The following is a 13,609-nucleotide window of genomic DNA, read 5'->3' on the forward strand; positions in this document are numbered from 1 at the left end:
TTTAGTTATTTTTCTTTTACCATTACAAAGAACTTATCTTTATTCATTACTATAGATATATATTCTCGACATTTATTATGAAGTACGAAAAGATCAAAAACTTTTGAATACACAAGAGCTGGCGGTGCAACTATTAATAACATCTCATTGTTCTAGTAAAGCGTTAACTTAATCCATTTAGCAGTGCTCATCTCTTCGCTTCTCTCCGTGCTCAGTGCTCGGTAAACATCACATTCGCTCGCTCGCATTGTTTGCGTTCCCCTGAGATTGCGCTCGAGTGGCATCGGCGAGGCTCTCGTTATTATTTTGATCGCTGCTCGCATTGTGCTTCGCTCTCCGATTGAAATATAATTAACAATCAAAGAGTAACAAACACGCGGCTGGGAAGTCGAGACAATATGCGCTGTGTATATTTTGCGGTTGCACGCCAATGTCCAAAAGTAAATAAAAGAAATGTCCCACAGCTAGGCGGATGCTTTCCTCGGATGTTTTGTGTATTTTTTAAATGTGGTTTGTAATTCTATACACAGTTTTCCGAACGATATTTGCGAGCTACGAAAACAGACCGTGCCAATGCACACTTGTAAAGACACGCTTTATTTTTCCATATTTCCGTTATTCAATATACTCACGTACCGATGTATTGAATAAATAAAAAACCTTATTTCATTTCTATATAATCCTTACTAAATACACTATCTAACATCACTTTAAAATTCTCTTATAAAAAGAGTTGAATGATTTTAATATAGAGATAATTTGAATTTGAAAAAAGACAGCAGATAATATATTAAAAAAATTCATTTGTACGTTTTATGTAAACGTCCGTTCATGTACAAATATTATCCACAAAAGTATGAACCACAAATGTCAGTTGAAAGCATACTAATATCTCAATACCCTAATTATACTTGTATTTATTGTTGTTAATGATAATTATATTTTTTGACAAGAATAAATATAAAATTTTACTAGTGTACAGTTTGCTCGGTATGAAGCTGTGTTCATTTGATCGGTACAGTTTATCTCGGCGTTGCTGTTACTTAGACAGACAGCTCGCCGGTCTGACAGCGAGTCAGTTTACCCTCGGGGAGCGGAGGACGAATGATCTCTGCACCTCGAGAGTTTAATCCCACCCAAACATATTATGAGGCACATCTGCCATGCTAAGTATATCCTGTAATCGTTATAATATTTATTACTGCACAAATATCTCTGAGCGAGGGGGCCACTTCCTGTCAGGCGAAACTTGTATCCGTACACTTGATCTATTTAAAAAAAACTGTTTCTTTAAATTGAAATGTAATTGAAAAGGCACTTCTCCGAACAAATTACAGTTTTTTAAAGAAATAAATCAGTGTCGCCGTAAATATCGCGCTACAAGTACATAGAGCGTTTTTTAGCATTTATAATTTAAAGTACAACACTGTGCGCTGTACAATATTAAATAACAAGCACGCTGTATTTAGAAGGAATAAATAAATGTGTACTCGGCGTTCGCTACAGTGTGTGACTCTTTAATTGCTAATTTACATAATAAAAGGAACATTTGTTAATGAAAGATAGCAACGCCTTATTATTTATGGCACCGAGGTGGCGCTCATTCGTAATTGTGTCTTAGGACTTTATCACATACGAAGATATTAACTATGCCATCCCACGTCATATAATCTACCTCCAAATGGCAATACTGAGTATCGGTGCTCTAGTGTACCAAAAGGCACAAGCGCCATAACATCTTATTTCCCGCGTTTAGTGGCGCGTTGAGGTCACAAGTGACGGCTGATACTTCACGCAGCCAATCTCTATCGTAAGCTGCCGTCGCCGCTGCAGCATTGTACGTGAAACACAATGTTTTGGGTACATTTATAACACATCACACACGATTTCCACCATATGAATTTCTCAGTATCTTTGCTTTGATTGTTAGTTTCATACAAACAATAGTTAAACACATATAATCAATATGTCAAGTTGAGTCCTGTCACCTGTCAAAGCCTTATATTTCCATCCTTATTAATCTGCATAAACACACGTCGCTAAGGCGGTACAGACAGTTCGTGCATAGCCGCCCGGGTAATACTCGTCGATAATACTTTATGTGTGTTCCGGTTTGAATGGGGCGTCAGCCAGACGTATAGTTTACATTTCTAAAAGCGGCAACTTTCCATCAGGGTAATTTTCTCCGTTTCCTTAATAAAATTAATTAAAGAAACATGTTTTAGATCAGAATAATAATTCCTTTATAAGCTATAAAATAGAAATAAATTGCCTTCTTTTTGTTTTATTGATAGATTATAAACATTCTAACAAATGCAAACTAATCCTAGAGTTTTACCCACATCAGGCCTATGACAGATAAAATACAGATAAAAAATGAATTGAAACAACGAAGTTGTGTAATTACATCCTATTTACGGGTGTTTTGATATGTCTCGTGGTTTTCCGAATTTATTCGTTATTTATAAAAGATTTTAAATTAACATGGTTATTTTTATTATCAAAGTTTTTCATCGGGATATTTACCATGTCTTTTTATTTTTGTTCGGTGGATCTCCATATTTCGACATTATCTACGAATGTCTTGTTCACGAGACTCGTGAACACATTCGTAGCCCATTCGTAACCCGAAATGAATAATTTTAATTATTCGTTATTTTTTCTATGTTTTTATTTATCATTTCTAAGTTCTCAATAGTTTCGCTGTATAACCGCTTGTACTCGTAGCAACTAAATACTGGTCGTTTATCTCGGCACGTCATTCACGGCGAGCGCGCTGGCGTTTGTCTGCCGTTGTTTATGCCCCTCGGAGACGTCCAACCCGACCTGAACGCTTCCTGGCGCTCGGGGGAAGACAAGCCGATAGTTTTCGTTTGCCGGTTTAACTAACTAAACCGCTGTGCACTCGTTCATATTAAGTTTCCGAATATAATGTTTATTTTTAATATAATTATTTTCTTCGGGTAGTTATCGTGCACATGTACGCCTCTGGAGACATGAGGTTTTATTCGCTCAAATTTTGATTAATATATAACCCTGCTTTATCAAAAGTAACTGATCTTGAGGAGAAGGCTTGTAGCTTAGTCCACCACGGTGTTACAATTCGAGTTGGTGGTTACAGTAAAGTTTCCTCACATAATGCAGATTGCAATGCAAAGTTGGATACGCTTGTCTAAGCTTGAATCAGCAATATTCGATTAAAAGTCATTTGTTCACCACTGGTGAACACTTAATTTATTTCGATTACACTTGCCCTTCCACTCCTTATGGGGGTAGTTTGCTCTGATGATGGACAACTTATTTCTCTATAATAATATAATTGATTTATCTTATGAATGATTAAGGCAGTTTTATTTGCTTAATGTTGGAATTGAAAGCAAATATGTAATTCGTCTCAGTAGCCTTTAAACTCGAGTTCCGTCGTTAAGTGACATTCGGCTAAGTGGCGTTATGTGCGTCGCAGTTAAGTGTAGTGTCGGTTATGGCGCTGTTAATGGGCGTTATGACGATTCGTATTAATTCTATATACTCACTCGCTTATTTTGGGTCAACCCACTCAAACACATACATAAATACGTTGTTCTCTGAATAATATCTAATTTCCATGCGATTAATAGAAGCGATCTCGTATGTAAGAGATCTTTGTACACTTTCGGTTTTTGTAACAGGAATTAATGATACACATTGCCAATGCACCACCTTGATAACTAAAATGCGTCTGCCGTCCTTTTGACTCATTTATCCTTCAACCTAGACTGCTACAAAGCATTGCTCTTTGGCGATAGAATATAAGATTAATAGGTGATACCTACCCGAACCGGCTTGCACTAAGTGAAACATAAACCAATGCAAGACTTTACCTACTTTCTGAGATACAATAATTAAACTATTGGGAATTCTTGACAAAATAACCCAATGACCTTGTAATGGACGATCCCGGAATTAGAACCCAAGGTAAGCTCGTAAGCTGCAAAAACCCGTAATGAACCATTCAAAGTAATCTGACTTAAAACTCTCCATAGATGACGATGATGAAATTTCTAAAATATCAGATATAAACAACAGTTACGTATATTTTACGGGGGCTTAAAACCAATATACAAAACAACTCATAGTCCACTACAATAGTATCAAGATCACAAATCTCTTAATATCAGTGCAGACTTCATTTGACAAAGCGATGACCGGCAACAATACCGAGACAAAAAAAATCGGATCACTTATTTAGAAAAACTTAAAATGAGTAGTAATTGAAAAAAATAACGCGGTGATGTAATTACGTTGATGAAAAAGCGTAACTGTTATGGTTTTTCTCGGTAAAATTTACACCGGAACCGACGCTGAGTTGAGCTTTACTTTCAAATTAAATTTGGGAAATAATCATCGAAATTACTCGTAATAAAGTAGCTGAGTTAATCTAAACGTCAGCTGAGTATTATTTAACAAGGCGTCTTTATGCTGGTGTTCAATACGACTGCGATAGCGATCTCAACGCCGTTGATCTGGGCCGCGCTAAGTCGGAGACAATACTCGGCCGGCGCTGCCTGTTTATCTTGCGCTGTTTGCACTACACGAGCAGATAGTTATATTAGTTGTGGTTTAGTTAGTTGCATATTTCGAAGGGTATTTACATTGCTGCTGCGTCTCAACTTGATATTTATGTTAGCGTTCGCCTTGAGTTCCGGCTCGTCTGTTGTGCCATTTCACTGGAAATTGTTGCAGGTACACTTTGTGTTTGAAGTGGCATTTAATTCAAAAATATTCTAATGAATTTCAGGACAGCATTCATTTATATAAAAATAAATAACATAATTTCCACCAGGTGAGCCTCCTGCTCGTTTGCCAAATTACATTAAAAAAAATGCCCCCTTTAGTTAGCTAATGCTTGGGATGGATGCTTAGGATGTTAGGATGGTTATATTTTCTTAGTATCATTGTTATAAGTTGTATATTTAAATAATATCAGATGTGTACGTCGTTTTGAAACACAATTGTGTTCTAGGTCAAATGGATATGGCACTGTTATCTTTATTGCAGCTCAATATTTAGCCTATCATAGAGAACACAACTTTAACCGCAATTGTAGAGTATAGAGTACCTTTATTATACTGCAGTACATCATCAAAAGATGATGTTTTCGTATGTAGCAAAGACTTAATATTACCGTTCTTACAGGAACTTAAATATATGATGTAAGCGTTTCCTACATCTTGAGTTGTTAGTCGTACCCACTCTCAACACAGAACACACACAATTATGAGAAAAATAGTATCTTAATAAGTAATATTTGTTTCTGAATACTAGTTTTATGTACTTACTGAGTACTCGTCACACCACACTGAGAACCAGCTGACGTCCCGCAGCGTCTTCCCGTCGGGCAGCGACAGCGTGATGCCCTCCCCGCGGTACCGCCGCAGCGGCGTCGTGCTGCCCCGCTCGTCGCGCAGCCGGAGCGAGCCGGACGCGGTCGGTGACTTCGACGTGCCCACGTAGAAGTATGCAGCTGTTGAAGAATATTTCATTATAGAAAATTATATAAATACATACCTAAAGATATAGAAATAGTATAATCAGGTGTAGAGCCCCTGGCTCTACGAGCTTTTCAAAGTAAATAAAAATTTATTAATAAAAAACATAACATCCTTTTAGTACCCGGTCTCTGAGCTTGACTAATAGCTTGAACTCTCTGCCTGTAAATTTCCCACTGCTGGGCTAAGGTCTCCTCTCTCTTTGAGGAGAAGGTTTAAAAATTAGCCACTTGATCAACGCGGCACTCCACTGAGTCAGTTTAAAGTAAGCTTTATTGAAACTGAGTTTATAGCCTAGCATTCAGTCAGCCTCAACTCACGTGTAATTATGTGTTCATCGAATCAATAAGTATTTTGACTAAATAATAACCAAGTTAAATAGCAAATAGTCGTTGAAATCGAGCAGTGCGATTGTCTTTTCCGAGAACTCGTTATATCTGTCTGAACATACATTAAAGAAGATTAGATTTGATTAGAACCTCTACCTTTTTCGATTCGAGACGATCGAAACTTATAAGGTTTTAGTGACAATCCTCCTAAAAGAGATATTTTAGAGATGAATACTGAAATGACAAAATATTATAGAGACACGACTGAGAGCTAAACTAATAACACCTAGATTCCGACTTCGCAAAGTTAATACATCCTTCCTGGGGCGCGGTATTCCTATAATATGATTTCACAGTTATTTTTAACTTGGCTAATATAAGAAATAAAATTCATTTAAAAAATATATTGATAAATAAGGTATATTTTTACCGCACTACAAGATTATATTCAGGTGAAAAAGCGGAGACTAAGTATTTATTGATCAGGCACGATATAAAAAGATTTAATTATTTTTTACAGGCATTCTGTAATTAAAATGGTGAAAAAGAGTGAGAAAGGTTATTCTTGGTAGGTTATTACGAACCGATTTGCTTTTAATTATTGACGTTACATTATAATTTAAATGTGCTTTTATGAGCCTCCTTGAATGTTTTTTAATGTTTTTATTTTGATTGATTTTTATAAATAGAAGTAGATTTAAAAACTTGTAGCTCCCTGAAATGTAAACGAAGTGTAAAGCGCGCATCGCACGGACGGCGACGCACTATATTACGAAAGTCCGGGACACGACCTCCAGAGCAGCCGAAAGCAATCAAGACGCTCTAAACTCATCGCTCAGTCGTGTGTAAATATCCGTCTTAGTGGATCGTATTGGAACATTTTATTGCCGTGACAATACAACTGTATTTTAAACTTTTTACCAAATAGTAATAAAAAATAGTAAGTCGAAATAAAGTAAATATTTAGCGATTCAGTACCCACATATGCCTTTACCTTTAGAATACGCAAATGTTGAGCCTTTGTTTAATACGTATAAATAGTTATGAATGAAGTTGTTTTTAATAGCAAGAATTTAATACTTTATACGAAATAGTCAATGAATCGTAGAAGACGCGCCCCACTACTTAACGCAAGGGCGAATTGCGGGGCGAGGAAACTTAACACAAGCGTCAGTCTCGAGTGGACCACGGCTCCATGAGCAATATATACTTTTATTATAAATGTGAAAGTTCCTCTGTCTGTCTGTTACTGCCAAATCGCTAGACCGAATTTGATGAAATTTGATATGAAGCACATTTGAACTCCAAGCAATGAACATTTCTTCGTTCATTAGATTTCTTGTTATAAGTTTTATAAATTTTCTAATTAACTTAAGTGCAGTAGTAGTCTGGCATAATGCATACCATAACTCTAGTTCAAAATTAAAAAATATCGTGTAAACGTAATATTTTAGACGTTTGATGTGACGTTTTGTATTTCAGTGCCTGACAAGCGATGTCGACCACTTTAATAAAAAACAATGACATGATCTTCGGTTTAATACATGATTAGCAGACACGCATATAGTAATATAAACTTTATTCATTAAATATATGTATGTATGTAAACGTATTTATCATTGAATACTTAAAGACACAGACTGCGGAGAGATGATGAAAACATGTTCTGCGAGACTGATCAAAGGAATATAATAACATGTATTCAAGAAAGCGAATAAAGAGTTTCCACGAATTCTCGAGACTCTTCATGTTCATAGAAATTTGAAAATGATTTAACATCGATTACAACCTGTACAAAGGACGATGTGTTTCGTCTTATAAATACAATTGCGCATATTATTAACGTAAGATTACAAATTAAAGCTCCGACTTATCCTAGTGTATTCAACTATCCCAGTTAATATACCTGTGCGAATCATAACCTACTACCGATACATGCGCGATCATGGGAAGCAAGCGGGATAACAACCTTAAAACCTCCTTAAATTACTCCTCTTAAATATCCTCAAAGGCCTTTATCCACGTATCCTTTATATTTTTGTTATAGAAATATAAACATTTCGTTATAAGGTATTACTCGTCTATAAACTCATCTATTGATATATCAAATAAATGCAATAGAGAAAACTCTCCTTTTTATGTCATTAGTATAACGAATAGACGATTTATTTTTTTATTTTATTTATATAAAAATAAAATACTTCCAGTATACAAACAAACATCAAAATATAAAGTATGTTATTCGCATCAAAATGAAATATTTTGTAAGACGTTGTTTAAAATTAATGTAGAAGATGAAAATCTGTTACGTCGAGCTCGTGAACAATACCTAAACAACCTGAGCATTACAAATATGTCTGGTTTAAACGTTGCAGTGGATTCAGCGGGAGCAGCAAATACTTTAACGTTTGCTATTTCCGAAGGGCGCTCTGTTGGCGTCTTGCTGTCCTTTTTTGTTCCTCGTATTTATTTTAAAGCGAACTGCTCTGTTCCGCAACATTTTTCTCAGCGACGTTCGTATTCCAATTTATTTTTTAATTATTATCGCCTTCACCCCTTTAGTTATTTGTTTCTGCTGTAAATCGTTTTCTTTGAACTAAAACATATCTCGCAAATAACATCTCGTTATTACTTATGTGTTCAGTGATTAGGAGAGATCGAGGCTTTTGTGACGTCAATAGTAATTATCTTATAGTCACTATACAATATTCAAAGCAAATTCTTATTTTAATTATATTTTTAAAAACAAATGTTAATAGTAATAAACCTTAATATTAGCAAATATATAAATGTGTATGTGCAATTTTATGCACGAACCAAATTGGAGTAGTGACAACGATCAACCTTTTCTTCGACTAAACGTAGATCAATGTCGGGTTTCTTTGAAATATTCCAGCTGTAATGTATTGAATATAACAGTCAACTAGACGAATGTTTCCGTTCACGCGAACGAATGTAACGAACGATTGAAAAGTAATGCTTGTTTTCAATATTCCTAAAAGGAAACCTTTAGTATGGTGAGCATGTTAAGGCTGGCTCCCGATTTATTGAGTAGTTCGCGTCGGACGTCAGAACTATTCCAATATAGTCGTGAGCGTCGTTGTTTTGTTTCGTATGAAATTCTTGCTTTGATTTTAAACAACGCTTGTGGCGAGTGTCGGCACGAGCGCGTTCCAACTCGCTTGCCTTCCAAACTATTGACGAGCTTAAACGCAGACAGGTTTTGAGCTTTTCTTTAATCCTAGAATTAAATCAAACGCTTCAATTGATATTAATAGAAGCATCTAATAATCGAATCTACTAAAAATATATTTACAAGACCAAGGCCGACCTCGTGCCACTTGGTTATCGTGGTGAAAAAACACCAACAACAACACCACAAAAACAAAATCTAATCCTGGAGCTATGTTACGTTTATTGTATGTACGTACGTCTATTGTATGTACTGTCTAACGTTATATTATATTGAGTCAATACTTTATGAAGTATAAGCTTTATATATTTTCTGAGAAATATGTATCAAATCAAATATGCTTACATAATTTATATATAATATTTGTTCAATCTACTAACAATATCATATAACAGAATAAAAATGAATTAAAGGCACGTATAAGTTTATTTTTATATACACGAAGTATGGGCAAAATCGAAATAATAATTGCACACAGCTTACATAACTCATTGACTTAGATTGATTTTTAGACTTTTGTTGTTTTGAATAGAAAAAGAAAGCTGGTAATTGTAATTAACCAGACGTCAACTGTAGCGATCAATCAACGGTGAAAGTGGGCTGAGAGATTGATAGTTAAAAACAATTTGACTGTCATATTCATTTATTTTACAGTTACCTTTACAACGAACGGAACATAAATAGTAAGTAATGAATACCTTTTAATACATGGAAAAATTTTAAGTTATTTGATAACTATTGAAGACCAGCTTCAGATAAACAGGAACATCAAATAAAATTAACAATATTTAATAAAGTTTACAACATTTATGTGTACAGTTTTTGTTACAATCATCCGTTATCTTCCGTTTTTTAAACCCAGATTAACAATTCCATTGTCAGATTCAATAATATTATATTTCTACTTTTATTTGTAAAAATATCAACCAAAAAGTATTCATTACTACCAATGATGTTGTAGTAAACAGATATGTTATTAACGCGCAAAAAGTGAAGACTAGAAAACGTCCTAATTGGAACGTTTGCCTTTAGTTGTTTTACGTAGTAATACGTTATAATACATCATAATTACGTAGTTATATGTTTTGCGTAATTAAAACATCTAGTTATCCCTTTTACTTCTTGTTCTTATCAAGCTACCTTTTTTACTTTTAACGAAATGCAAAAATAAACAAAAATAAACGGTCCCTAGCGCGGCACACCTTTTTCTGTTGTTTAGTATGATATAACATATCTGTTTATTAGAATATCATTGATTACTACTATACTGAATATAATTCAATAGCTACAAAGCACACAACCTTTATTGATTTATTTATAAATATGATATCTAAATTAATTTATAGGCTAACACTATTTTCATTATTATGACTAATTAGAAATGCTTAAAAATTGAACTCAATCCCACGGCCCGGACTCCTCGGATTAAGGCGCGGCGCACGCGGGCCAACTATTCCTGGCGCTTATCAAAACTTTCCACATTTAACAAACTAATATTTTAGACTAATAGCTTCCCTGTTATAAACATAGTAGCTTAACTTTAAAATGTTTGCTTCGATACAATTGGCCGGTACTAGCGTAACTCGTAACACTTGAATTGAGAGCGAAGTATTCGTTTATATCTATATATGTACATAAAAATAATGAGTAGAAATAAGAATAGCTGATATATTAAGAATTAAAACATAGTATCAGCCCAGTCCTAATAAAAGCTTCAAAATTTTATAGTACATGATAGTGTTGTATATTAATTTATAATGCTTCGTCGATATATAATAAAGTGCGTAAACTATGAAAATGTGTTGATTTGGTTTTTTATTTACTATAAAAGAAAATAATTATGTCAAGTCTAAAGATACATTAATAATAATAAATTTTATTATATAAGTAATTAAGTAACCAACCCATAGTTAGAATTATATCGTCAAGAAGCACAAAAATTATTACACATAAAAAAATATATACGGACGCATGCTTGGATGGAGAGATTGCTATGAACAAAAGCTTTAAAGACTTTAAGAATGATTTTCTTAAAAGCCTCCTCTAAATATATGTATTTTCAATTATAATATGAAACTCAGGAAGTTATTCGATTGTGTTCATCAAAATCAAAATAAACTCAAGTAGGCTTTTACAAGCACTTCTGAATCGTCATTTTACAATTAAGTGAAGCTACCATTCGTTCGGACAGTAGATTATACCGAGAAGTACCGGCAAGAAACTCCGTAGTTACTCTAGCACCGTAGGATTTAATAGTTTTTGGCTAAATCATATAACGGATAGACTATATAACATCACGCTACGAACGGCAGCGCGGAGCAGTAACGTTTGAGGCGGGAGAAACCGCACGGAGCAGTTAGTCTATAAATACATACTTAATGAGCGGTCGGACGTGGTGAACTCAGGAACTACCACTCGGTTTTGCATAATTATTTCTTCATTACATAAAGCAATTACTAAGTACGGTTATAGGCGAGAACTACTGCCTGATAAAGACGTTTTCATAATCGTGAATCAATCCGACAACTGTTTCCAACAGACTTGTTTATGTGTATAATCCACTCGCTTTTAACAAAATCCGTTTTTTACACGAGATGGAATAAACAAAATAAAAGAGCATATTTCATACAGCTATGAATTCCACGAGTATTTTTAGAAGCGCGCTTATCACTCTAAAAGATACCTTCATGTTTCACATAAACTTATTTATATACATTTCACCCAACAGAGAATATTTAAACGAGGGAACGTTGCTGCTAATTTTATTCCAAAGCAAAATAAAACCTTTTTACATTAAATTAAAGTCGTATTTTGTTCGTTCACGCGTTTTACATAAATTTGTGGTATCGGCCAATAATTGTCCAAGCTAATTGGGAAGAAGCGCTGAGTGGGTATCGATGTATATTTCACACAGAAGGCATTATAACTAACTACGATAAACAAATAAACTAGCCTTCATTATAAGCAAAGTCCTTATATAATCTTTACAGGACAGAGTAATGGATTCTGTGATTATTTTTACTTAGTTTTAGAAAAATTCAACGGAGGCGCATTTGCGTTTGAATACCATACATACCATACCATACAAATTTGTCAAAATACAGATTATGTCATGATTATATTTAGATTATATGATTTACTCTCTTACGCCTTCCTTGGATAGAGGGTAAATTGTAAGAGCACATAACAAGTTAAAATCCTCATTTAAGTCAATAACTTGTTACTAAATAAAAACGCAGATTTAACACGTTGTCAGTGTTACCTTTTCTTCACGTAATCCCCGCGCCTTACTATTCGCTGGACGTATTGATTTTCTATTCCATCATTACATTTGGGAATTGTGGGAATTGTGACACTTATGCAAAGTAGTATGACCTGTGCCGTTAAAGAGTCTCCCTTGAGAGCACCGCGGACGAAATCGGCGAGGACGGTGTACTGGATGGCATTTATATCATTATTTTATGCAGACGTAGTCAGACGTTGGAATCGTGTACGGGACCTTAGTATAAAAATTGATATTACAAGTACGGCGCCATAACGCGTTATGTCATATGTAATATCATCTTATATTTTTCTGATATACCTCTCTCTCTAAACTTGTCCCTTTCACTCGCTCCGTTGCTTAGCTTCTAAGTTTGTTCATTATTCCATCACACACAAGTGTAGAAATCTTAAGCAACAGAAGCGCCATAAGGTTGCTGGTGTCGTTAGTTATAATGCTGGATTCATTGGGATACTTTAAGCGGTTATCTCGGCGCGCTGGACGGACCCGCGCCGCTAATCTCCGCTGTGTACGCGAGCCGGCTGCAGTCAGCTTTACACAGTTAATTACTTTAAAACATCTAAAGTCCGGTCTTCGAGATGCATTTCCTGTATTTTTCGTCTACTTTATTAATCTTAATATTTAATACTTTTATAATAACATATCTCTTATCAACTTGACAACTTTATTATCATTATATTTGTAGTCCTTTTGACCGCAATTCGGCTATTTTTAAGAGCTAAGCCAATTATGAAATATTTTAGTGCACGAATGTGTTCACAAACACGGATGCCTCTTAGAGATATAACGATAGACGGATGGCTTTATATACTTTCTGAGAATGGGGATTCCACATTTTCAATTCAAATCGTAACCGTTACTGATATTTCGATAGTTTTGAAGAAAAACTTAGTCAAATTTTGTCATCGTTCTGGGTTTTGAACCCAAAGTCTTGGGACCAGCCGACCCAACGAGATAGTCATACAACACGTATACAACGTAACGTCTAAGAGGTGCGAGTATTTGCGTCACTAACTCATCTACATATTGAATAGAATTTGATTAAGGCAACCGAAGTATCCATCCAGTATAATTACAATATTATTGTATTTAACTAACATAACTTTGTAAGTATTATGAGTGACTACTGAGTTTCTTGTTGATTTTTCTCGGTAGAATCTAGACTCCGGACCGGTGTCTGTTTTACAAAACATAGTACTTTAAAATGACCTTTCAAAAGTTATTGTAAAAGCCTATTTGAATAAAGTATATTTCGATCTTGATTCTTTCCGTAATA

The 13,609-nt window shown here is 34.8% G+C and overlaps 1 protein-coding gene across 2 annotated transcripts in view; it reads right to left on the reverse strand.

Moving 5' to 3' along the window:
• LOC124539678 (protein Skeletor, isoforms B/C) overlaps positions 1 to 13,609 on the reverse strand; it is an 80,625-nt gene that overhangs the window by 40,587 nt on the left and 26,429 nt on the right. For both annotated transcript variants that reach the window (XM_047117000.1, XM_047116999.1), the window contains exon 3: positions 5,319 to 5,503. In XM_047117000.1, coding sequence (XP_046972956.1) covers positions 5,319 to 5,503 — 185 coding nt within the window. The remainder of the gene's footprint in view (positions 1 to 5,318; positions 5,504 to 13,609) is intronic.

This window comes from Vanessa cardui, chromosome 23 (genome assembly GCF_905220365.1).
Source record: "Vanessa cardui chromosome 23, ilVanCard2.1, whole genome shotgun sequence".
Classification (NCBI taxonomy): domain Eukaryota; kingdom Metazoa; phylum Arthropoda; class Insecta; order Lepidoptera; family Nymphalidae; genus Vanessa; species Vanessa cardui.